This window comes from Stomoxys calcitrans, chromosome 5 (assembly GCF_963082655.1).
Source record: "Stomoxys calcitrans chromosome 5, idStoCalc2.1, whole genome shotgun sequence".
Taxonomy (NCBI): domain Eukaryota; kingdom Metazoa; phylum Arthropoda; class Insecta; order Diptera; family Muscidae; genus Stomoxys; species Stomoxys calcitrans.
This window is the reverse complement of record NC_081556.1, coordinates 8,232,693-8,258,471: the sequence shown is the minus strand read 5'-3', so window position 1 is coordinate 8,258,471 and position 25,779 is coordinate 8,232,693. Positions and strand designations below refer to the sequence as shown.

Genomic DNA, 25,779 nt, shown 5'->3' with positions numbered 1-25,779 from the left:
GTTAAATGATATATTCATCATTCAACTATGTTGGTACCAATATTGGTTCCATTTGGTACCATTTAGTACTTTCTTCATAGATGGTACTAGAGGTCTGATATTTGGTTTGTTGGTACAACTAACAAATATATGATTAGTGACTAGGTTAGTTTAGGTTAGGTTTAAAAAAGGGTGTTTATATTAAACCACACCATCCCAATATGGACATACACATAAGCCAGTAATCAGCTTGATGTATGCTCCAAATACTAAAAAAGTAACCTAGAAAAAGAAAATCTAGGTTAGGAATTCCAAGCTATTTACAAAATCCTTAATTTTTTCCATGACACGCCCTTTAGTTAGTTCATGTCAGGTATTGTGTCCCCACCTAAATGCCGGTATCTGTTAGACGAAAGCCGGGCAATCACATAGAAAATACCCCAACGTCTTATCATTCCCTGCATGCCCTACACATGCTATCACTTGCCGCACCGATTTTACATAAGTAAGCTAGTAGTCCTATGTGTTCCATTATGATGGGTTAGGTTAGGTAAGAGTGGCAGTGCGAGAGCTAAACTAACCTCCTTCTTACTTCCTAACAGTAATAGCCTCTTCTTCTCACGATCTGGGTCTCCCCATAGGATTTCCGCCATCCTACCGAACGTCTCGGTGTTCCACAGGGTTGACTGCGTCGACCCGAAAGGCTTCAGATTAACCAAGATTATTGACGGCAGTTTTCTAGCCTTCACTCCCAAATCGTCTGCTTTCTCATTCCCAGTTACTTCGCTATGGCCCGACACCCAAACGATGCGGATCGTGCCATCCTCAGAGGCGTTAATCTTCTTCTTTCATTCGAAGACTCTTCGTGATCTTACCGTCCTGGTCGTTGTTGCCCTTATTGCCTGTTTACTGTTTCTTAAAGATGTTCACACTCGATGTCCTTAGTGGAATGTTCATGGTAGTCCGTGGCAGTAAGAGCCGTACAAAATTCTGCTTGTACGCAGAAAACCTTCGAACAAAATATTATGAGTAGACAAGATAGGATTTGGAGTGTTCAAGAGAAATACTCTTCGTGACATCTAAAGTCCAACCTGCATTGACGGAAAATATCAATGTCACATTAATCAAATTTAATGCAGTATGTGCCCTTACAGTAGAAAATATATCTCTATATAGGCAAGGTAGTCCTTGGAGTGTTTAAGAGCAAAATTCTTTGTGGCATCTATAGATAATCTTGCTTCGACGAACAATGTCAGAGTCATGCGAACTTAATAAAGCCATGGTTGTTTAGACAAGTTACCACTTGCAGTGTTTAGGAAAAAAAAACTTCATTGCATCCAAAAACCTTCCTGCTTTCACTGTGAATATCACTGTCCTATGAACCATGGGTTATAGGAACAAATATTGACTTAGAATAGTTACTTCAAGAGAACATAGTTATCTAGACAAAATAGACTTGGAGTGTTCAAGAGAAAAATTAGTCCTTGTATATTAAGAACAATCTGTATGAACGGAATTGACATGACAATTCCGTTCGTGCAGATTGTTCTTTATATACAAGGAATAATTTTTCTCTTGAACACTCCAAGTCTATCTTTTCTAGATAACTATGTTCTCTTAAAGTAACTGGTGAGTAGTTAGACAAGATATAGCTCCTAAGACAAGACTTAGTCTTAAAGTGTTCAAGAGAAAAATTCTGCATTACATCTTAAGATCAAATTATTTCAAGTGTTCAAGAGACAAAATTCTTTGCTAAACCTATAGAACCATCTGGGTTGACAAAAAGAAAGCTCAGCGTATGATTTAATTGCTAGGTCAATTTAAATTGATTGTGTAAAACTCAGTTCATCTTTCACAACATTTTTATTTATTCTACCAATATAATACAGATTACACACAATTTTCTGTATACAAACTTTCCTTTCGAAAAAAATTTCCATCACAATTCTAAATGAACCTTAACATACAAAACAATCGAATGTTTATTTATGCAATTTGCGTAATTTTCACTTTGGTTAAAGTTTATTTAACAGTGATGTAAAAATAACACAACGCGAAAAACTATCAAATCAACAAAGAATCAAATCGAATGCACAAATAATAAAGTCAACCTTCATTGTGATTTTATTCAAACAAATGGAACCATTAACACTTTGGCAAACCAACACTTGAGGCAAACAAACACAATTAATAGGGCTCCGGGCAAATAACGGTTGGCTTGCTGGCTGGCTGCGTGTTGGTGTTGGCAAAATAAAAATCATTCGAACCCAAAAGCCATTAAAAAAAGCCACAAATTATTACAAATGGAAAAAAATTTAAATAATGGCAAGGGGAAAGCAAACCTCGCACTTTAACTTCTTTTATACCCTCCAACATAGGATGGAGGTATACTAATTTCGTCATTACGTTTGTAACACCTCGAAATATGCGTCTGAGACCCCATAAAGTATTCTTGAACGTCATGTCATTTTTTGTCGAACTAGCCATGTCCGTCCGTCCGTCCGTCCGTCTGTCGAAAGCACGCTAACTTTCTAAGGAGTACAGTTAGCCGCTTGAAATTTTCCACAAATACTTTTTAGGTCGGTAAGTCGGCTGGGATTGTCAATTGGCCTAAACGGCTCATATTCTGATAAAGCTGCCATATAAACCCATCTTGGGTCTTGACTTCTTGAGCCTCTAGAGGGCGCAATTCTTATCCGATTTGACTGAAATTTTGCACGTTGTGTTTTAGTATCACTTCCAACAACTGCGCTATGTATGGTTCTAATCGGTCCATGTTTCGATATAGCTGTCATATAAACCAATCATGGATCTTGAATTCTTGACCCCTAGAGGGCGCAATTCTCATTCGATTTGACTGAAATTTAGCATGAACTGTTTTTTTATGACTTCCAATAACTGTGTTAAGTATGGCGCAAATCGGTTCATAACCTGATATAGCTGCCATATAAACTGATCTTGGGTCTTGACTTCTTGACTCGCTAGAGGGCGAAATTCTCATACGATTTGGCAGAAATTTTGCATGAGGTATTTTGTTATGACTTCCAATAACTGTGATAAGTATGGCACAAATCGGTTCATAACCTGATATAGCTGCCATATAAACTGATCTTGGGTCTTGACTTCATGACTCGCTAGAGGGCGCAATTCTCATCCAATTTGACTGAGATTTTGCATAAGGTGTTTTGTTAGGACTTCCAATAACTGTGCTAAGTATGGCGCAAGTCGGTTCATAACCTGGTATAGCTGCCATATAAACCGATCTGGGATCTAGACTTCTTGACTCGCTAGAGGGCGCAATTTTCATCCGATTTGACTGAAATTTTGCATGAGGTATTTTGTTATGACTTCCAATAACTGTGATAAGTATGGCGCTAATCGGTCCATGTTTTGATAATGCTGCCATATAAACCGATCTTGGGTCTTGACTTTTTGACCCGCTACAGGGCGCAATTTTCATCCGATTTGACTGAAATTTTGCAAGAGGTGTTTTGTTAGGACTTTCAATAACTGTGCTAAGTATGGCGCAAGTCGGTTCATAACCTGATATAGCTGCCATTTAAACCGATCAGGGATCTTGACTTCTTGACTCGCTAGAGGGCGAAATTCTCATACGATTTGGCAGAAATTTTGTACAACGGCTTCTCTCATGACCTTCTACATACGTGTCTAGTATGGTCTGAATCGATCAATAGATTGATCAGCTCCCATATAATTTATCTCCCGATTTTGCTTTTTGAGCCCCTACAAGGCACCATTCTTATCCGAATGAACTGAAATATTACACAATGACTTGTACAATGTTCAGCATTCATTTATGGTCCGAATCGGACTATAACTTGATATAGCTCCAATAGCATAACAGCTCTTATTCAATATTCTTTACTTGCCTAAAGCGAGATACCGCGCATAGAACTCGACAAATGCGATCCATGGTGGAGGGTATATAAGATTCGACTCGGCCGAACTTAGTACGCCCTTACTTGTTTAATATAATGGCTATACGCAATTGCGTTAAAGGTAGTGAGCTACCTTTTTCCTCCTACCCCTACACCAACTGGGCTACACTACAAAAGCTAGTGGTTGTATGCGAGCAATCATTGTCCACAGCTGTTAAATGTAGAGCAAACTGTGAAATAAAAATTTGTAACAACTGTTGGTTCGATTGCATGGAAAAACCTCAACTATTGTTGAAAACATAATAATGTTGAGAACAAACAAATTGAAAACAAAATGATTTCAATGGCACCTTTTTTCCAAACCAAGTTGAAAAAAAACGAAAAATGGTTCGAAGAATGAATAAATGGATTGCCGGCTCATTGGTGAAGTTTGTGAGGGGGGGGTTGCCTTGCCCTAACTTGGGGATGATGATTTTGTTACATTATTTTCAATAACATTCAGCGACATAACATTTACTGACTGAATGCGTTCAGCTTCACTTCACTTGACCAAAAGAAAGAAATAAATAAATACAAATGTATGGTTCGATCTGTGAACGTGAATACGATTATCAATGAGGCGTATGGCAAATCATGCCATAGTTTATTGTATTCGAAAATTATTTCACTAATGTTTATATTTGGTTATCGTATGTTAATGTCAATACACCAGCAATGGATGGTTGTACTTGCAATTGTTCATGGATAGAGCAGAAGTGAGTTAGGAAGGGGAGGGAAAAAATACAAAATGTAATTTGATTTTCATATAAAACAAAACTCCATAGGGGATAATGGAAGTCAAAGTGAACAGATAAGCCTAGAAAAATGGAATTGAATGAATTTAACTGGGGAAAAAAAAACTTTATGTTAAAGAAGTAATCTAAGTACCACTAAGGTTAATATGTCCGCCTGAAGCCAAACCTCTGGGTTCTTATCCTGGAGAGAATAAAACATGGACAAAATTTTGGCAGAATTTTTAGGCCCTAAGACTTTTTAAACAATTTTGAGTTTTTTACCCACTACCGTGGTATACTCATTTTGCTATTCCGTTTGCAACACATCGAAATATTAATTTCCGGCCCTAAAAACGTTATATATTAGGACGGGTCGATTTTTATACCCACCAACATAGGATGGGGGCATACTAATCTAGTCCCTCCGTTTGTTACACCTCGAAATATTCGTCTCGACGTTCTGAGTCGACGTAGCCATGTCCGTCCGTCCGTCGAAATCACGATGGAGGTCGCACGCGTAAAGCTAGCCGCTCGAAATTTTGCACAAATACTTAGTATCAATGTAGGTCCCCGGGGATTGCAAATGAGTCAAATCGGGTCAGGTTTAGATATGGCTCCCCTACAAACCTATCTCACAATTTGACTTCTTGAGCCCCTGGAAAACGCAATTTTTGTCCGATTTGGCTGAAATGGATGGGGGATGGGAGTACACCAATCTAGTCATTCCGTTTGTAACACCGCGAAATATTCGTCTAAGATAGCACGAGGTATATATATTCTTGGTCATCTCGAAGTTCTAGCCATGTCTGTCCGTCCGTCTGTCGAAATCACGATAGCGGTCGAACGCGTAAAGCTAATCTCATGAAATTTTGCACAGTTGATGATTAAGATATAGCGCCCATATAAACCGATCTCGCGATTTGACTTACAAGCCGCAATTTTTGTGCGACTTGGCTAAAATTTAACACGTGATGCATTGTTATGATTTCCAACTACTGTACCAAATACAGTCCTAATTGGTCTATAACCTGATATAGCTCCCATATGAACCGATCTCCTGATTTGACTTCTAGAGCCCTAAGAAGCCGCAATTTTTTACCGATTTGATTTAAATTTTTCCATTTTTTTTATTTATATTTATTTACAATAAATTTTTAGCGGAATTCATGGTAGTGGATTCCCAAGATTCGGTCCGTCCGAATTTAGCACGGTTTTACTTGTTTTTTACTCTTCTGTTAGTGACAAAGTCAAGGAGAAATTGCTTTGAAATAATTTTTTGATTAGTTTCAACGACAGCTCAGGTATTTATGGCCTTTCCCTATTTGAAGCTTGAAATTCGAAGAAGCAACACTCTTTTCCAAAGCAAAATATTGTCAAAGGGTTGTTGTTGTTGTAGCCACATATTGATGTGGAGGTGGCGATCCTCGTCAAGCTCAAGAACGATCGCCGCGGGAACGGGGTGGCCATTGGTTATTTAAAAGCGCCAATAACACGCCTTGCCATATGGAGCATCATAGGCACTCAGTATTTGTGCAAGAGCCGTTGCCGCCCGACCTCTCACTGAGACTCTCCGCTCAATGACGCTGATTGTCCGTGACTGCCGTTGCAGTTACTCCTTATGGAGCATTTCACTATCCACAACCTGTGGACGCGTCCGGTAGCTAACAGCTAAGCTTCTCGTGATAGCAATGAACACCACACAGATCGGACCTCAATGTTCGAGCCTGTGTGGTGCTCACAGCTATCTCGTGCCGGGATTGTCAAAAGGTTTAAGGGTACGGAGGTCATTTTAAAGTCAATGAATAGGAAAATTATAATTCATGATTGAAAAGGACAAACATTAAAAAAAGAACTGTTTTTATTCTTTCTGTATCTGTTACCACTATTTGGGAAACTAATTTCATTCTTTCAGGAACTGATCCCACTCTTTCCGAAAATTTTCCTACTCTTTCCGAAACTTTTCCCACTCTTTCGGAAACCGTTTCCACTCTTTCGTAAACTGTTACCACTCTTAGGAAACTGTTCCCACTTTTCAAAAAACCCTTCCATTTTTTTCGTTTATCATTTCCCCTTGTTGTTTAAAGTGCGTATTCAGAGACCTATCTGTCTTCCTTAGATTTTCTTCTCAAGAGGCGTTTTCATTCATTTGCTCTCACACACCGTGACGACCGACTTCACCAAGTGAAAAAGGAACCTGTTACCAATGTTTCCCTTTATTTAAAGACCTTAAAACTATACCCTAAGTCCCAGGAATTTGTTATGCTATGGCACTTAATAGAGTTGTTGTTCGATTCGTGGTTGGTATTTTATCATAATGTCATTGAAACGATTTCCATGTAACACTATTCCCAGACACAAGTGTTCTGGTTCTTTCATGCATCTATGTACGAGTATGTCTGTCTGTTATTGTTGAACATTTGTGTGCTTTTTCATTTCCAATCGCATAGCGTACTTCCCTATTTTTTTTTTATGTAATACGAAACTAGCAATTTCAAAAGCAATTCAATAGTATTTTGTCAATTTTAAGGGTTGAATTTCTCCCCTTCGGACAAATAGTAACAGTTGTCGTTGACTTTGAACTCTTAAACGAATTGTGGGTACTTTGCCATACCAAACCGTGGCATAGGAAATGACATGACTTTGATATTAAGTGACTTTTTCAATGAGATTAAAAATCGATTATTTTCAATTATTCTCTTACACTCGCTTCATTGTTCAATGGTGCGCTTTGGCTCTTTGTGAAAATAGCGCTTACCACCATTAATGTATTTAATTTCGAAAATCTCACCCCCAGCTTAATGGACACCAGAGTTGCCGTGTCAATAAACAATGTAAAAGTAAAGTAAAATAAAATAAAATGAAACGAAATGGAATGGAATAAAACGGAATGGAATGAAATAAAATGAAATAGAATGGAATGAAATGAAATAAAATAAAATAAAATAAAATAAAATAAAATAAAATAAAATAAAATAAAATAAAATAAAATAAAATAAAATAAAATAAAATAAAATAAAATAAAACAAAATAAAATAAAATAAAATAAAATAAAATAAAATAAAATAAAATAAAATAAAATAAAATAAAATAAAATAAAATAAAATAAAATAAAATAAAATAAAATAAAATAAAATAAAATAAAATAAAATAAAATAAAATAAAATAAAATAAAATAAAATAAAATAAAATAAAATAAGATAAAATAAAATAAAATAAAATAAAATAAAATAAAATAAAATAAAATAAAATAAAATAAAATAAAATAAAATAAAATAAAATAAAATAAAATAAAATAAAATAAAATAAAATAAAATAAAATAAAATAAAATAAAATAAAATAAAATAAAATAAAATGGAATGAAATGAAATGAAATAAAATAAAATAAAATAAAATAAAATAAAATAAAATGAAATGGAATGAAATTAAATTAAATGAAATGGAATGGAATGAAATGAAACGGAATGGAATGAAATGAAATTGAACTAAATTGAATGGAATGGAATGAAATGGAATGAAATGGAAAGGAATGGAATGAAATGGAATGAAATGAAGTAAAATAAAATAAAATAAAATAAAAAAAAGTAAAATAAATTATATAAAATAAATAAAAAACTCAAATAAAACAAAATAAAAACAATACAAAAAATAACAAAAAATAAACAAAAAGAAAAACAAAATAAATAAAAAATAAAATCATATCAAATAAAACAAAATAAATTAAAAACAAGTAAAAGCGTGCTAAGTTCGGTCGGGCCGAATCTTATATACCCTCCACAATGGATCGCATTTGTCGTGTGCTTTTCCCGACATCTCTTCTTAGGTTTGGACCACAATTAAACTATATGTTGGAGACCTGTGTAAATTTGTCAGCCAATACGAACAAGAATTGCTCCCTTTGGGGGCTCAAGATGTAAAATAGAGAGATCGTTTTGTATGGAAGCTGTATCAGGCTATAGACCGATTCAGATCATAATAAACCATGAGAGGATCCGTCGCACAAAATTTTAGGCACATCGGAAAATAATTGGGACCTCTTAAAGCTCAAGAAGTCAAGATCCCAAATCAGTTTATGTGGCAGCTATATCAGGTTATGCACCGATATGAACCATACTTGGCACAGTTGTTGGATGTCATACAAAATACTTCGTGCAAAAATTCTTTCAAATCGGATAATAGTTGCGACCTCTAGAGGCTCAAGAAATCAAGATCCCAGATCAGTTTATATGGCAGCTATATCAGATTATGAACCGATTTGGACCTTATTTGACACAGTTGTTGAAAGCAAGAATAAGATACGTCATGCAAAATTTCAGCCAAATCGGATAAGAATTACGCCCTCTAGAAGCTCAGGAAGTCAAGTCCCCAGATCTGTTTATATGACAGCTATATCCGATTATGAACCGATTTGAACCATACTTGGCATAGTTGATGAAATACTTACTTGAAATACTTCGTGCAAAAATTCTTTCAAATCGGATAAGAATAAAGCCCTCTAGAGGCTCAAGAAGTCAAGACCCAAGATCGATTTATATGACAGCTATATCAGGTTATGGACCGATTTGACCCATACATGGCACAGTTGTTGAATATCATAACAAAACACGTCGTGCAATATTTCATTCCAATCGGACCAGAATTGCGCCCTCTAGAGGCTCAAGAAGTCAAGACCCAAGATCGGTTTATATGGCAGCTATATCAAAACATGGACCGATATAACCCATTTACAATCCCAGCCGACCTACACTAATAAGAAGTAGTTGTGCAAAATTTCAAACGGCTAGCTTTACTCCTTCGGAAGTTAGCGTGCTTTCGACAGACAGACGGAGGACGTTCACTGAATTTGTATCCAAACTTGAACCCATTTGGCCCAGTAACAACCCCAATCAATTTGTGCTACACCCTGGCAACACTATTCTGCACTTACGCACATACCATTCAGTTTGGCATCAAAGGATACTTCGCTCATCGAATAAATGATTCGCCATTTGAATAGCTTGAGTGAGTAGATGAGTGAATGTCAAGTACTTGTGCTCAATGGCATGGCATTTTCATATCCAATATTCAATATTTGAATCAAAGAACGACCCTTTCAGAGATTCAATTCCACCAAAACACTTGCCATCTACAGCTATAGTCAATCATTGATTTGTCATCGCTGTGAGCCATCATCATAGTTATCGCTGCTTGTGAAAGCAAATGGATGGCTGTGTGTGTGTGTGTGGGGATGCGGATGCTGTAGCCTTTCAACTCTATGATAATGTGCAACACTTGAGTGCTTTTCAGTTATTTATTAAATTGCAGTTTTTCCTCTCCCCCTTTGCGTGATACAAACCCATGGTCGTTGGCCGTTTACATTTGTATTACTAGATGAGAAAATTCCTTTTTTTTTGTCCCTTGGTAACCGTATACCAAGTGTGGGGCATATATTAAAACATTACAATAATTGTATTATTGTGATGGTATGGTGCTGGAGTGCATTGTTGTAGTGGATTACCATTTCAATCATTTCACAGTTTTCATTCGGTTGTTACATCCTGAATGCGTAGTGAAGTGGTGGTTTAACCACCCCTCCTTCTCTCTTTCGACTCTATGGGTAATTTAATTTTCCCTGCTTATTTTCCTCTTCCCCCCTCACTTTTCAATTTGATGTGAAATCAAGTGGCTGTGTGTGGTGGTTACAATTTATTTGAAAATTTATTTTTTATTGAAATTGTTTGAGTTTGGGGATTCGGGGATTTTCTTGTTGCTTTTGTTAAAAGGCTTGGATTTTGTGTGGCTGTGTGTGTGTGTGTGCGTATGTAGCGGGTGGGAGAACCAACAGAGAAGTGCGATGAATGTTAATTATATTTTTATTGTTGTTGTTTATTGTGAAAGGGGGAATTTTTTGTGGCAACAGCCATATAATTAATTTGTCCAGAGGGGAGATTTTCTCACAAAAGAGATTTGTAGCCCAGGGAAATCACTTGGATTGGTGATAATCTCTAATAAATTGCCAATAAGACAATGTCCTTGGGGCACAAAAAGGCAAAATTATTTGTCATTATGAAATTGTTTTCGAAGAATACAACGAAATGGACTATTCGTCAAAGTTCATTAACATTGAGCTAGTGATACTAAGGAAGAGACTAAGGCCGGTTGAAAAAAAGGATATACATTAACTAAAGGAACAAAGCTTGATATTATAATGCACAAAAATAAAATAAGAGCAAATAAAGATAAAAAAATAAAATTTTTCAAAACCAATATAAATATTATTAAGGAAATAAATAAAATAAAATAAAATAAATTTAAATAAAATGAAATAAAATAAAATAAAATAAAATAAAATAAAATAAAATAAAATAAAATAAAATAAAATAAAATAATATAAAATAAAATAAAATAAAATAAAATAAAATAAAATAAAATAAAATAATATAAAATAAAATAAAATAAAATAAAATAAAATAAAATAAAATAAAATAAAATAAAATAAAATAAAATAAAATATAATAAAATAAAACAAAATAAAATAAAATAAAATAAAATAAAATAAATTAAAATAAAATAAAATAAAATGAAATAAAATAAAATAAAATAAAAAAATGAAAAATCAAGTAAAATAAAATACAATAAAACAAAATAAAAAAACACAACTCACTGTCCCAAATTTCGGCGAAATCGGACGATAAATGTAGCTTTTATGGGCCAAAAACCTTAAATCGAGCGATCGGTCTATATGGCAGCTATACCCAAATCTGGACCGATCTGGGCCAAATTGCAGAAAGTTTTCGAAGAGCCTAAAGCAAATTACTGTCCCAAATGTCGGCGAAATCATTTAATAAATGGACCTTTTATTGGCCCAATACCTTAAATCGAGAGATCGGTCTATATGGCAGCTATATCCAAATTTAGACCTATCTGAGCCAAACCGAAGAAGAATACTGAAGGGCCTAACACAACTTACTGTCCCAAATTTCGGCGAAATCAGATAACAAAGGCGCCTTTTATTGGCCCAAGACCTTAAATCGAGGGATCGGTCTATATGGCAGCTATATCAAGAATCTGTGCAAAGTTTCAGATTAAAATCTCTATTTTTAAAGACTGTAGAGTGATTTCAACAGGCAGACGGACGGACATGGCTAGATCGTCTTAGATTTTGTCGCTGATCAAGAACATATATACTGTATAGGGTCGGAAATGGATATTTCGATGTGTTGCAAACGGAATGACACAATGAATACACCGCCATTCTTCGGTGGTGGGTATAAAAATCTTATATATAACAATCAATTTGTGCTTGTTTGTCTGTTCCGTATACACTCAACCGAGGGCTGAACCGATTTTCTTGAAATTTTCACAGATAGTGCATAATGATCCTGTGGTAAAATAGGGCACTACATTTTTTGATATCGGAAGGGGGGCGGACCCTCCTCCTTACCCTAATTTTCAGATCTCGGAGATGGTGATGCGATTTAAATGAAATTTTGTGTGCTCTCTTATAGTATGCTAAAAACAAAAATTTGGTATCCAAATTTTGGATGGGGTACCTAGGGGAACTGCCCCTTCCCCAAAACCTACCAAATATGAATATAGACCAATCACGACAATATGGGACTTAAATGAAAGGTATTTAAGTTAAGAAAACGTATCTAATATCCAATTGTCGGACTAAGTGTTTGGGAGACCACTCTAACGCTCACAACACCCCTAAATCGGACATATCTACCGACCATGGCAATATGGGGCTCAAATGAAAAGTATTTTAGAGTAAAACATGAATCTGATATATATTTTCAGGCCCAAGTCGAGTAGAATACGAATCTGGTATCCAAATGTGGGGCCAAGTTTTGGGGGGGGGGCACACCCCTTCCCCAAAAAACGGCCCCCAAAATGGACAAATTTACGGCCACTGCAATATGGGGCTTAAGTGAGAGCTTTGTGAGTAAAGCACGAATCTGATATCAATGTTCGGGAAGAAGTGTCTATGGGGCCAACCCACCCCCATAACACCATCCAAATAAGAGGTATTTTAGAGTACAACAAGAATCTGATATATATATTTTCAGGCCCAAGTCTCTGAGTGGCCGCCCCATCCCCCAAAACGAACCGAACGTGGTCTACTCTCAAATACTTTTCATTTGAGCCCCATATTTCCATAGTCTGCAAACATGACTATGGGAAATATGGGGACCATGCCATTATGGGGCTTTAATAAAAGGTATTTGAGTGTAGAATACGAAGCTGATATCCAACTGTGGGACCAAAAAAAAAAAACCCAAATAGGACAAATTTATGACCATAGCAATAAGGGGTTCAAATAATAGGTCTTTGGGAGTACACCATGAATCTAATACCAATATTCGGAAAAAAGTGTCTACGAGGCCACCCATCCCCTATTACACCACATAAGGTGTAGGAGGTTTTTGCTGACCATTGCAATATGGGACCTAAATTAGAAGTATTTTAGAGTAGAATTAGAATCTGAGGGGCCAAGTCACTGAGTGGCCTCCCCATCCCTAAAACACCCCTAAACCGGACATGTTTGCCGACTATAGAAATATGGGGCTCAAATGAAAGGTGTTTGGGAGTAGACCAAGATTCTGATATCAACATTCGAGACCAACTATCTAGGCGACGTCTCACTCCCATAGCAACCCCCAAATAGGACGTATTTGCTCTCCACGACAATTTGGATCTAAAAGAGAGTGGAGATAGATGATGAGAGTTTTTAGAGCATATACCCCAAATAGGACATTTTTGCTGACGGTTGCAATGAGGGGTTCAATAGTCAATATTAGAGATTAGAAAACGAATTAGATATCAAATTTGAGACCAACGACAATATGCGGTTCAAATATGATATTTGAGAGTAGAGCACAATGCTGATTTATTTTCAGGGCATAAATCGGACATATCTAAGGACCAGGTCAGTTTGGGGTTTAAATGAAATGTACTGGGGAATAGAGCATGAAATTGACACCCACTTCTGCGTCAAATTTTCTGCTGGTCCACCTTTCCCCCAAAACAAACAGCAATTATTTACTGACCATCGCAATATGGAGCTTAAAAAAAGGTATTTGGGAGTAGAATACGAATCTGATATCCAAATGTGGGACCTTGTACAAATAAACCGACCCTGGTAATATGTGTACAAATAAACTGACCATGCTAAAAAGTATTTGAGATTAGAAAACGAATTTGATAACCAATTTTGTGGCCAAGTGTTGGGTTGACGCTTCATCCCACAAATTTCCCTTAAACCAATGGCAGGCAATATGGGGTTTAAATAAATGGTATGGCATATAAGAGTAGAGCACGATGCTGATATTTTTTTCAGGGCTAAATGTCCGGAGGCCCAGCTCCACGCCGAGAAACTGCTAAATCTGACATATGTACGTATTTACCGATCATGGCAATATGGGACTTAAATGAAAGACATTTGGGAATAAAGCACGAAATTCATACTCACTTTCAGGACCACGTTTCTGGGGTCCTGATCCCCATGATCCCCTGATCCCCAAAATACCCATGAGAATATCGGGCTCAAATAAAGTCTTTTAAGAGCGGAGTACATCTAACATCCAAACTTAGATAATCGTTAACCCTCCGAGCGAATTCATAGACCAAAGAAAGATCATATGGGATTTAGATTAAGGCATTTATAATGTTGTACTGTTAGTCAAGTGATATACATATACTTTTTTCGTAGCATGCAAAAGAACAGAGGAGCGGGCCCTGCTCAGCTAGTAATATACATAAAATAATATTAAAACCCAATACAACGAAATAAAATTAAATAAAATAGAAACATAAACATAATTGCATTCCCATATCATTGTAAAGGGTGATTTTTTTGAGGTTAGGATTTTCATGCATTAGTATTTGACAGATCACGTGGGATTTCAGACATGGTGTCAAAGAGAAAGATGCTCAGTATGCTTTGACATTTCATCATGAATAGACTTACTAACGAGCAACGCTTGCAAATCATTTTCAGTGAATGGGCCCTAGAAAAGTTGGCAGAAAATCCGCTTTTTTATCGACAAATTTTGTTCAGCGATGAGGCTCATTTCTGGTTGAATGGCTACGTAAATAAGCAAAATTGCCGCATTTGGAGTGAAGAGCAACCAGAAGCCGTTCAAGAACTGCCCATGCATCCCGAAAAATGCACTGTTTGGTGTGGTTTGTACGCTGGTGGAATCATTGGACCGTATTTTTTCAAAGATGCTGTTGGACGCAACGTTACGGTGAATGAACACATTTCGAACCGAACACTGATTTTGGTAATAAAATTCAATGATTTGCAAGCGTTGCTCGTTAGTAAGTCTATTCATGATGAAATGTCAAAGCATACTGAGCATCTTTCTCTTTGACACCATGTCTGAAATCCCACGTGATCTGTCAAATACTAATGCATGAAAATCCTAACCTCAAAAAAATCACCCTTTATATTATCTGCACTCCTAACTGCAGCTTGTATCTGCTTGAATATTAGTCCACACTGTAATCACCAATTCACTGCACCCAACACTATATTGCCGAAAACAACTTAAAGTTGTTGCAAATTTTCATTTAAACTGTGAAATTAAAAATGTTTCTAAACCTCATGCACCATGCAGCATATCGATTTACTCTTTGCAACTCTCTGCCAACTTTTCGCATGTACACAATAGCAACATTTTCCATGGAAATCAGTAACACAACAATTGTGAAATTGCATGCTTAAGCATAAAATATAGTTTCGGGGAAATTTGATAAAAACATTCGATGCATACAAAAGATATGACATGGGGATAATCACAAAATGTTGTACATGGATGCAGGCAGGGGATATGCTGGAGAGGAGAAGCAAACAAAAGCAACAAACTTTTATATTTTTTTTTTTTCTCTGACATGACAAGAGATTATTAAATAATCTGCTTTAACAAGGATGAGTATACCAGATACTGGGACATATATAGCTTAATTCTTTGGCAATAACCTACATGTTCAACTAAATGTCGGATTTTGTCTGACATTTTTGTTAGAAATAGTATTGCAATGTCATGCATCATTTTTAATTGAATAACAAATCGGAAGTTTTGAAATTCGAATGAAAATTACAGAAACAACTTAACAAGCAAAAATGAATTATTTTCTGAGAGGCTGAACTCAATGGACATATTGAACGAATATAACTATATGGGATTGACATCCATACAATATGGATGAAATGAAAGGTATTTTGGAATAGAGTTAGAATCTGTCATCCAAACTTGGGGGTCACACAATACTCTAAGAACATCAAGACAATATGGATCAAATGAAAGGTATTTTGGAATAGAGTAAGAATCTGTCATCCAAACTTGGAGGTCACACAATACTCTAAGAAATCATAAGCATGGAATATGAATATATCATCCAAATCCACCCAAGAACTCCCATTTTGCTTGATAATGACTATTTGGTTTAAAAAATCTAGAGCGGTTAATATAACTGAACAAGGATACAATGGGGGTTCAATTTTAAGGCATTTAGCTGAAATTATAACAACAACTAAGAATAAAATAAAATGAATCTGATATCAAAAGTATGGGTCAAGTTTCCTTGTCAGTAGGTCGTCACAAACCAAAAAAACTGCATAGCGGTCATGTAGAACCATCGAAAATACTATGGAGCTTAAAAGAAAGATTGAGAATAAATTAGGATTGTTCAAAACTCATATAAATTTACCCAATAAATAAAGGCTCCTTAAAATTCGAAAAGAAAAGGCAAAATTACAATAAAACAAGTAAGGAGGGACTAAAGTCGGGCGAAGCCGACCTTTTGATATCCTACACCACATTGGATATGCAGGCTAGGTCATCGAACCGAAATCTGAACCGATTTCTATGAAACTCGCCAATAATGTGGAGTTTCGATGTCGTGGGTTTTAGCATAACTCATTGTACCAAACTTCAGCGAAATCGGATACCAAGTGCAGTATCATTGGAAAATCGGTTTATATGGGGGTTATATCAAAACATTTTTTACTAATTAAAGACTTCCGAACAGGCAAACAGAAAGGCAAACCTACGGGCGGACATGTTTTGATCGTTAGAATTTACGAAAATCATGCACGAACAGCACGTCGACAAATATGTAGCTGCAATATGCTCATATGAAAAGTTGTTCTATGGCTATCAATGATTGCCTGGATAACATGATTTGGCTTTGTGTGTGTTTTTGATGTTAGACGTATTTTTGAAGAGATGTTGGCTGTTGGTTTTTGATTTTTTTCTTACTGCGCATAAGAAAGGATTGACTAATAAGACCATGGTTTTTTTCGAAGGGCATGCTACTACCATTGAACTACTCACTAATTAGTGAGTGGGTGGAAGCATGAAATCTTTTAGTGGTATAGCAATCGGATGAGCCCTTTGGCAAAGAGCGAAATCGCGATCATTGTAGCCCATCCCAAAACATTTAACACACCACATAGCTAAAACTCTTTGAAGGGTTTTTGTTATTTTACTTTTCTTTTTGGAATAGAAGCAAAAAAAACATAAAAATCATTGGTCTAAACTGGATGAATCCAACAACAAAAAGAAAATCAAAATTATATAAATTTTATAGGTTCGGAAATAAATATTTACATTTGCCGGTGTTGCAAATGGAATAAGATAATGGATATATCCGTCCTTTGATAGTAGGAAATATAAAAATAAATAAAAATATAAAAAAATTTGCAAATAAAAATTTGCAAATTTTTCTGAAAGCCAAATATTGACGAATTTTCCAAAAAAAAAAAATTGTAAAATTTTTTCAAAGACAAAATATATGTGATAGTCTTTTAAAAACAATATTTATGTGAAATTTTTCTTTAGCACCAATTTTCCATCAAATTTCATTTAGAAAAAAATTTATTAAATATTTTCTAAGACACAATTTTACAGAAATTTAAAAAAAATTCAGAGAAAGTTTTGCTTTGGGAAAAAGTTTTTTGACTTAAAAAAATTTTATAGGAATTACCTCTTAGGAAAAACATTCATTGAAATGTTGCACAAAAGAAATTCGTAAATTTCTTTAGAAGTCCCATTGAAATTTTTTTTAAATAAGAAATTTTGAGAAAATAAAAAACTAAAAATATGAAATTGTCTTTGAAAATTTTCTACATTTTTTTTGGGACAATATTTCCAAGAAATTGTTTCTGAAGATACAATTTCTAAGAAATCTTTTTTAAATGGAAACAATTAACTTTTTATGATTTTTTACCACTTTTTGTGATATTCTTCTAAAGAAAACATTTTATTTATTTTTATATAATTTTTTTGACAGAGCAAATTTCCATTTTTTTCCAAATTCCAAATTTTTGCCAGAAATAATATTTTTATGAAATTTAAAATTTCTTTGAATTTTTCTAAAGACAAGATTTTTAAGACAATAATTCAATGAGCTTTATAGAAATTTTTTATAATTGCTTAGAAATTTTTTATAAATATCAAATTTTTAAAAAATTTAATCTAAAAGCAAGTATTTCAATGAAACATATTTTCTAAAGGCAAATATTTGAAATATTCAACATTTCAAAGAAATTTTCCTTAAGAAAGAATTTTCAATGAAATAAGTTACTACGCTTTTAATAACGTGTGGGAGAGATTTTTATTTGTCTTTATCTAATTATAAGCCTACAGCGGTGGTGAAACAAAATACCCTAGTGATTGAATACGTATTTTGCCATAGAAATAGTCCACTACAATCTTTAACATCTCTGTATAAAGATGATAAAATACTCTCTTACTCTCTATACCATCCACCATATGCCCTGCCCTTCCCGCACTCCCTCCTACAATATATAAACAACAAAACTTATAATCAATAAGTTTTCATTACATACCTTTGCCTTCGCCAACACTCTTTGCCATCTAGCCATCCAACAACAACAACAATACGCCTTTTGTTTACATTTCTCATTTCACCATGATCACTTTGCATTTAGCTTCTCCACCACACATACATACACATAATGCAAGTCAATAGTCATTGAAATTTGCATATTATTAAAAACACTTTTTTCAACTAAATAAACACCGAAACGCTTTAAATTTGTATATATTTTAAGAGATTGAGTGCTAAGCTTTAATTTTCTATAAGTTTTGTAAAACAAAATGCACTTTTAATGCTATTAATTTAATAAAACATAAGAGCAACCACGCAAAACAAACGAACCGATTGAAAAACTCGCTGACTAATGTAATGAGAGATGAGAGAAGAAACAAGGCAAGCAATTGAATTGATGAGTAGGCATAGTAGAGAGATAAAGAGAGAGCGAGAGAGAGATTCATTTGCCAAATGACAATGTCAATGGGGTAAAGAGCGTAAAACAAGGTTGAGGAGAAGTCTAGGTGACACTTTTGTATACTCTGTTCACACCTGGTAGGAAGTTTGGCGTTAAGTGTACCCATGTCACCACTTTTGTCTACTGGGTATGTGACATTGTCACCACATTGTCTACAATATTGTCTATATAGTTTTTATTGACAAGTGACAAACTATGATTTATTTTATATAACATTGTACAAATATAAAACATAAGAGCAACCACGCAAAACAACCGAACCGATTAAAAACTCGCTGATTAATGTAATGAGAGAAGAGAGAAGAAACAAGGCAAGCAATTGAATTGATGAGTAGGCATTGTTGAGATAAAGAGAGAAGAATGCATTTGTCAAAAGGCAATGCCAATGTGGTAAAGAGCGTAGCACAAGATTGTGGAGAAGAGTAGGTGACACTTTTGTATATACTCTGTTCGCACCTGGTAGGAATTCAGGGGTTACGTGTACCCTTGTCGCCACTTATGTCTACTATGTATGTGACATTGTCACCAAATTGTCTACACTGTTTTTGTTGTCAATTGTTTTTGAAAACAATTTTGCCGGTTCATAAATTTTCAAAAAAAAAAATCAAAGAAAAAATTGCATTGTGTGCCATTCTATATATGTTTAAACTAATTTTAATGCATTATTCAGCTCGATTTGAAATTTTGTAAAAAGTTCTAAAATTACGGACAAAATGATTTAAAGTGCCTCTATAATGTACCTACTGACATACTATTGACAACGTCCCAGTTATCCCGGAATGTCTCTATATATTCCCTTATGACTTACTATCGACAATGTCACTATTGACTTCTGAATGACAAGCTCATACAAAATGTCTATAGCAAAAATCATGGGCTTGGGTACAAGTTGTAAGCAGTCCTGGTGACAAAGTCAATAGTGAGTCAGTATAGATTTACTATCGACATTTCCAACAGGTCATATATGCCCATCTCTAGAGAAGGATGTATACGACATCACAACTTGTAAAAGAAATAAATAAATTAATGTGCAAACTAGGACATCATGGCTTTTAAAAGGGCACTTCTTTTTGCAATTTCATATTATTGTAGAATTTAAAAGTCTGTGTTAAATTTTTTTTTATTGAAAAAATCCTTTTTACTCACCTTCATCTGCTGTCGCCGGATGTTGTTCCGCCACCGTTTGCTGCCACACATATCCATTCATGGTAATTAGTCCAATGGTCACATAATACACTATGTGACGATACATTTTTACAGATTTGAGCCAAAATAGTTTGTATTTTGTGTAAAACAACTTAAAACAAAATAACCAATCGAAGGAATAGATTTTGCTGCTAAAAGCAAAAATTTCCTTTGATGAAACTTAATTTTTTGTGGGAAAATTTTTTTTTTGCTTCTAGAATTCTTCACATTAGAAGAGGGAAACTATTAAGCGAACTCATTGGTGAGTTTCATGAAAATTTATGAAATGACAACATTTTCGTTGAGATATCTGTAAAGAAAAATATGAAAAAAAAATGGTTAATTCAGGTAAATAAATTGTCAGCAGAATGTTTCTGTCTAAAAGCAAAAAAAAAATGCTTTTAAAATTTGTACAATGTTATATAAAAAAGTGTGATTTATGAAAATGAATAATACATAAAAGGCAAGCGAGGCAATCTTTTTTGGTGATTTATGCATTATTATGGTTGTATTCATTTTTTCCCCATTTTGGCCAAAGGAGTTTTTTCCTTGGCAATGACAATTTGCCACAGCCTTAGTCGGCAGAAAGGATGCCAAAAATGCCACATACAAAATGAGTTGCTGGAAAAAAGGGGGAAAAAATCTTGGAAAAATATTTCACTTGTTTGTAAGAGCCCCTGTGTGTATGTGTGTGTAAACCACCAACATCTGTACAACATAATAATAAACAACACGTGTTGCTGATGTCGCTGACTACCGTTCGTAAATATTGTTGCCCATCTCAACCCCTACAGCCCTACAGGAGCTGTGAGCACCAGGACCACAAGCGCCACCATAAGAAAAACAAAGAACAAAAAAACACAATTCTTGCCATTAGCCAAAGTCTTGTTACCTAGAAGTAAGGAAATCATGCAGAAGGAAGTCTCATTTTTCTGGCCCTTGCTGCAGAAGTGAAAATATACATAAATAATAAAAAAGGATAAATTTCCTGAGAGCACATAACAAATAATCCTTTACGCACAAATTTTTATACTCTTGTACACGGAGAAAAAAATTATGGCAGTAGGTATTTTATTTTATACTTAACTAGCTGGACAGGGCCCGATCCGCCTTCTTTCACTTTCTTGTTTTTTCTGAGCCCTATGCGGTCACGTCATTGAGCTCAAACTTGAAACGGACTGCACTCATTGATATGTGAGAAGTTTGCCCCTTTTCCTAAGTGGAATGTTCATGGGCAAAATTTGCAAATTGCAATATGAAGGCCGATCAGGATAGAATCGGACAGAAATAAAAATAAAAGGTCTTTGGTAGTAGAGTACAATGATTACCCTCAAATTGGAATGGACACAGGAGGACCTTCGCTTTGAAATATGATTTCAAGAACAAGACCCACAGCCCTGAATATCTTCAAAATGCTTGACATTATGGGGCTCAAACAAAACCGTGATCTGTCCCATATGTCCTGTTAAGGGGTTTTGTGGGGTGGGGAGGCGTCTCAGACACCAAGAAATAAATTTTTACATCACCATTGGACTCTACCTTTCATTTGATATCTATGTTGAAATTTGTTCTGCCGGGGGGTTTTTGGAAGTTGGGAGGGCCCTCAGACACCAAAAATAAACTTTTGAGTCAGATTTGTATTCCATTTTTGAACACCTTTCAATTGATACCCATATTGTCCAAAGCGGTAAAGTGTCCTGTTGGGTGGTCTTTTTAAGAGTGGGAGACCCCCTCAACACTTAGGGTTACATTTTAATGCCAAGTTCGTACTCTACTCTTAAATACCTTTCATTTGATACCCATATTGCCCAAAGCGGTGAAAGTGTCCTCTTGGGACTTTTTTGGGGGTAGGGGACCCTCCCCCCAAATTAAGAGTGAAATTTTGTATACCAAATTCGTATTCTACTCCTAAATACCTTTCATTTGCTACCCATATTGTCGCAACCGGTGCACATGCCCGTTCGGGTGGGTTTTGGGATGTGGCGTCCCCCCAGGTTATTTTACCCCAAAATTTTATACCAATTTTATGTTTTTGGGGTACCATAAGGTGACATTTGCTTAATCGGTGCATCCGTCTCCGAGATTCGTACTTTACTCTTAAATACCTTTCATTTGATACCCATATTGTCTCAACCGGTGCACATGTCCGTTCGGGTGGGTTTGGGATGGGGCGTCCCCCCAGGTTATTTCACCCCAAAATTTTATAACAATTTTGTGTTTTTTGGATACCATAAGGTGGCATTTGCTTAATCGGTGCATCCGTCTCCGAGATTCGTACTTTACTCTTAAATACCTTTCATTTGATACCCATATTTCCCCATCGGCAAACATGTCCGTTCGGGTGGGTTTTAGGATAGGGCGTCCCCCCAGGTTATACCAAAATTTTATACCAATTTTGTGTTTTTGGGGTACCATAAGGTGGCATTTGCTTAAATCGGTGCATCCGTCTTCGAGATCAGGCGTTTTTGAAAATTAGGGTAAGGGGAGGGTCCGCCCCCCCCTTCGGATATCAAAAAAATATAGTACTCTATTTTCCTATACGGTATAAACAAAATTGCCAGTACACAAAAAAATTGTTCTTTAGTGAAATTTAAATTAAAATTTAACGAAAATTTTAAAATTCAAAGGCATTAAATTAAATTTGTAGAAAATTATAGGCTCAGTCCGACCCCAAACTTGTTTAATGTGTTCATGACTTTTTCACATTACCATCACTTTTCCTAGCAATATTAAATTCTTTAGTTCATATAATTTTTGCTGTCTGCAATGAACTCTCCTGAAGGCGACAATTTTCCTTGCTTACCCAAAACTAATTTTACTACCCAACAGTCTTTTATTTCATTTGTAATTATTTTTTTTTTTTTGTGGTGTACTCGCACACATACTCTGTCTTTCTTCACATACATTTGTTCCCTATGCCCCAGCAACTGACAGGGGATACTTGAGAACAAATTGAATCCTTTGGTAACATTATTCAACAGTCAACAATGTTTGGTTTACATTACGTCCAGTTTGATGTATTGAAAAACAACAACCAAAACACAACAAACCAACACCAAATTTCCATTTGTTCTGCTAAGGATATATGAACGAGAGCAGCCAAAAACAATGTTTATGGGAGTGGAACAACTCGAGACGCATAAAAGTAATTCTTAAGTATTATTGAAATTTGAGTAGCTGACGTAAATCACCCTGTCGAAAGGGGCAACAATACCCCACAAGGGCAAAAAACGAACTCACACACAACACCAAAAGAAGGAAAACAAAAAAAAAACAGAAAACAAAAAGACACATAAAAACAAACAAACCAACTCTGATCCCCTGGAGTCAATGAAGCGCACATATCCTTCTGATAACAGGGGAAGCTTCAAAAAAAGACATAAATGACACTAAACACAAGGGAGAATTGGGTCATGGTGAAGGAGTAAGAAGAAGAACAACAAAAATCCAAACCATGTTATTGGTAAAAGGTTGTTACAAACATATCCGCACTGCATGTGAAATGTCCATTGATTTTTTTTTTTATTCAAAAACAAACCGAAGGCTATAAAGAAAAGTTTAAAAAAACGAAGCAGAATTTTAATGTAAAGAAAGCAAGTATTATACAATAAATATAAAAGGGTCAAACCACAAGTTTAGAAGTTAAACGAAAATAATGATTTCGGAACTCATAACATTGGCAATGTGTGCAGGAGGAATCAGGAATCGCTTATTTTAGGAGCTAAGAGCAATTTCACTCCGGTACATAGGCCCATGGGCTCAATGACAAAGGGCCTCCTTTGTATAGCCGAGTCCAAAGGGCGTGCCGCAGTGCGACACCTCTTTGAAGAGAAGTTTTTACATGGCATAGTACTTCACAAATGTCGCCAGCATTAGGAGGGGATAACCACCGCTATTCTTTTTTATGATGTTCTCGCCAGGATTCGAACCCAGGCCTTCAGCGTCATAAGCGGACATGCAAACCTTGGAACTATGGTGGTTGAAAGTATTTGTGCAAAATTTTAAGCGCCTAGCTTTGTTCCTTTGAAAGCTAGAGTGCTCTTGGTAGACGGACCGACGGAAACTTGTCTGTGATCCTCTTTCAAATTACTGTTTCAACAAATCGTGTACTAAATGCGGCAACCAACTATTCCAAATTTCAGCGAAATCGGGTAATAAATGCGCTTTTCACCCGCTGAAGTCCCTGAATCCTCAGATTGTTCTTCATGGCAGATACATACAAACATTGTCCGATCTGCTCCATACTCCGTTACTTTGTCGGGTATCCTACTGCAACTCCCCGTTTCAAATGTCACCGAAATCGTGCCATCAGCGCGGCTTGAGACCCTGAATCCGCAAATAGTTCTCTATGGCAACTATGGTTATATATCTGGGATCCTACTGCAACCCTCTTTTCGAAATGTCAGCGAAATCGGGTAACAACTGCGGCTTCAAAGGACTTGAGACACTGAATCACAAAGACGTATCTGTGCTACATTTCAATATCTTAATTTTCGAAGTCCATAAAGTGAGTACAACAGACGGAGGGACGGACAGCATTAATTCGTCTTTTAATATCAATTAATATAGAAATATCTTTATGATAAAATCGGTGAACAGTGGATATAAGAGATTGATATAAAAAATCGATTTACAAAATCGATATTAAAAAAATCGATATTGAAAAATTGATATGGAAAATTGAAATTAAAAAATAGACATGAAAAAACCGATATGAAAAATCCATATTAAACAAGTAAAAGCGTGCTAAGTTCGGCCGGGCCGAATCTTATATACCCTCCACCATGGAGCGCATTTGTCAGTTCTTTTCCCGGCATCTCTTCTTAGGCAAAAAATGATATAAAAAAAGAAAGAAAGAAAAATCTGCTATTAGAGCGATATCAAGATATGATCCGGTTTAGACCACAATTAAATTATATGTTGAAGACCTGTGTAAAATGTCAGCCAATTCGAATAAGAATTGCGCCCTTTGGGGGCTCAAAAAGTAAAATAGAGAGATCGATTTATATGGGAGCTGTATCGGGCTATAGACCGATTCAGACCATAATAAACACGTATGTTGATGATCACGAGAGGATCCGTAGTACAAAATTTCAGGCAAATCGGATAAGAATTGTGCTCTCTAGAGGCCCAAGAAGTCAAGACCCAAGATCGGTTTATATGGCAGCTACATCAGGTTATGGACCGATCTGACCCATACTTGGCAAAGTTGTTGGATATCATAACAAAACACGTGGTGCAAAATTTCATCCCAATCGGATAAGAATTGCGCACTCTAGAGGCTCAAGAAGTCAAGACCCCAGATCGGTTTATATGGCAGCTATATCAGGTTATGGACCGATTTAAACCATACTTGGCACAATTGTTGGATATAATAACGAAACACGTCGTGCAAAATTTCATCCCAATCGGATAAGAATTGCGCACTCTAGAGGCTCAAGAAGTCAAGACCCCAGATCGGTTTATATGGCAGCTATATCAGGTTATGGACCGATGTGAACCATACTGGGCACAGTTGTTGGATATAATAACAAAACACGTCGTGTAAAATTTCATCCCAATCGGATAAAAATTACGCACTCTAGAGGCTCAAAAAGTCAAGACCCAAGATCGGTTTATATGGCAGCTATATCAAAACATGGA

At 35.7% G+C, this 25,779-nt stretch overlaps 1 protein-coding gene across 1 annotated transcript in view; it reads right to left on the bottom strand.

Moving 5' to 3' along the window:
• LOC106085562 (uncharacterized) overlaps nucleotides 1-25,779 on the bottom strand; it is a 380,981-nt gene that overhangs the window by 286,356 nt on the left and 68,846 nt on the right. Inside the window, exon 2 of the mRNA XM_059369101.1 lies at nucleotides 20,098-20,446. Within this exon, the coding sequence (XP_059225084.1) occupies nucleotides 20,098-20,203 (106 nt within the window). The 5' untranslated portion in view covers nucleotides 20,204-20,446. The remainder of the gene's footprint in view (nucleotides 1-20,097; nucleotides 20,447-25,779) is intronic.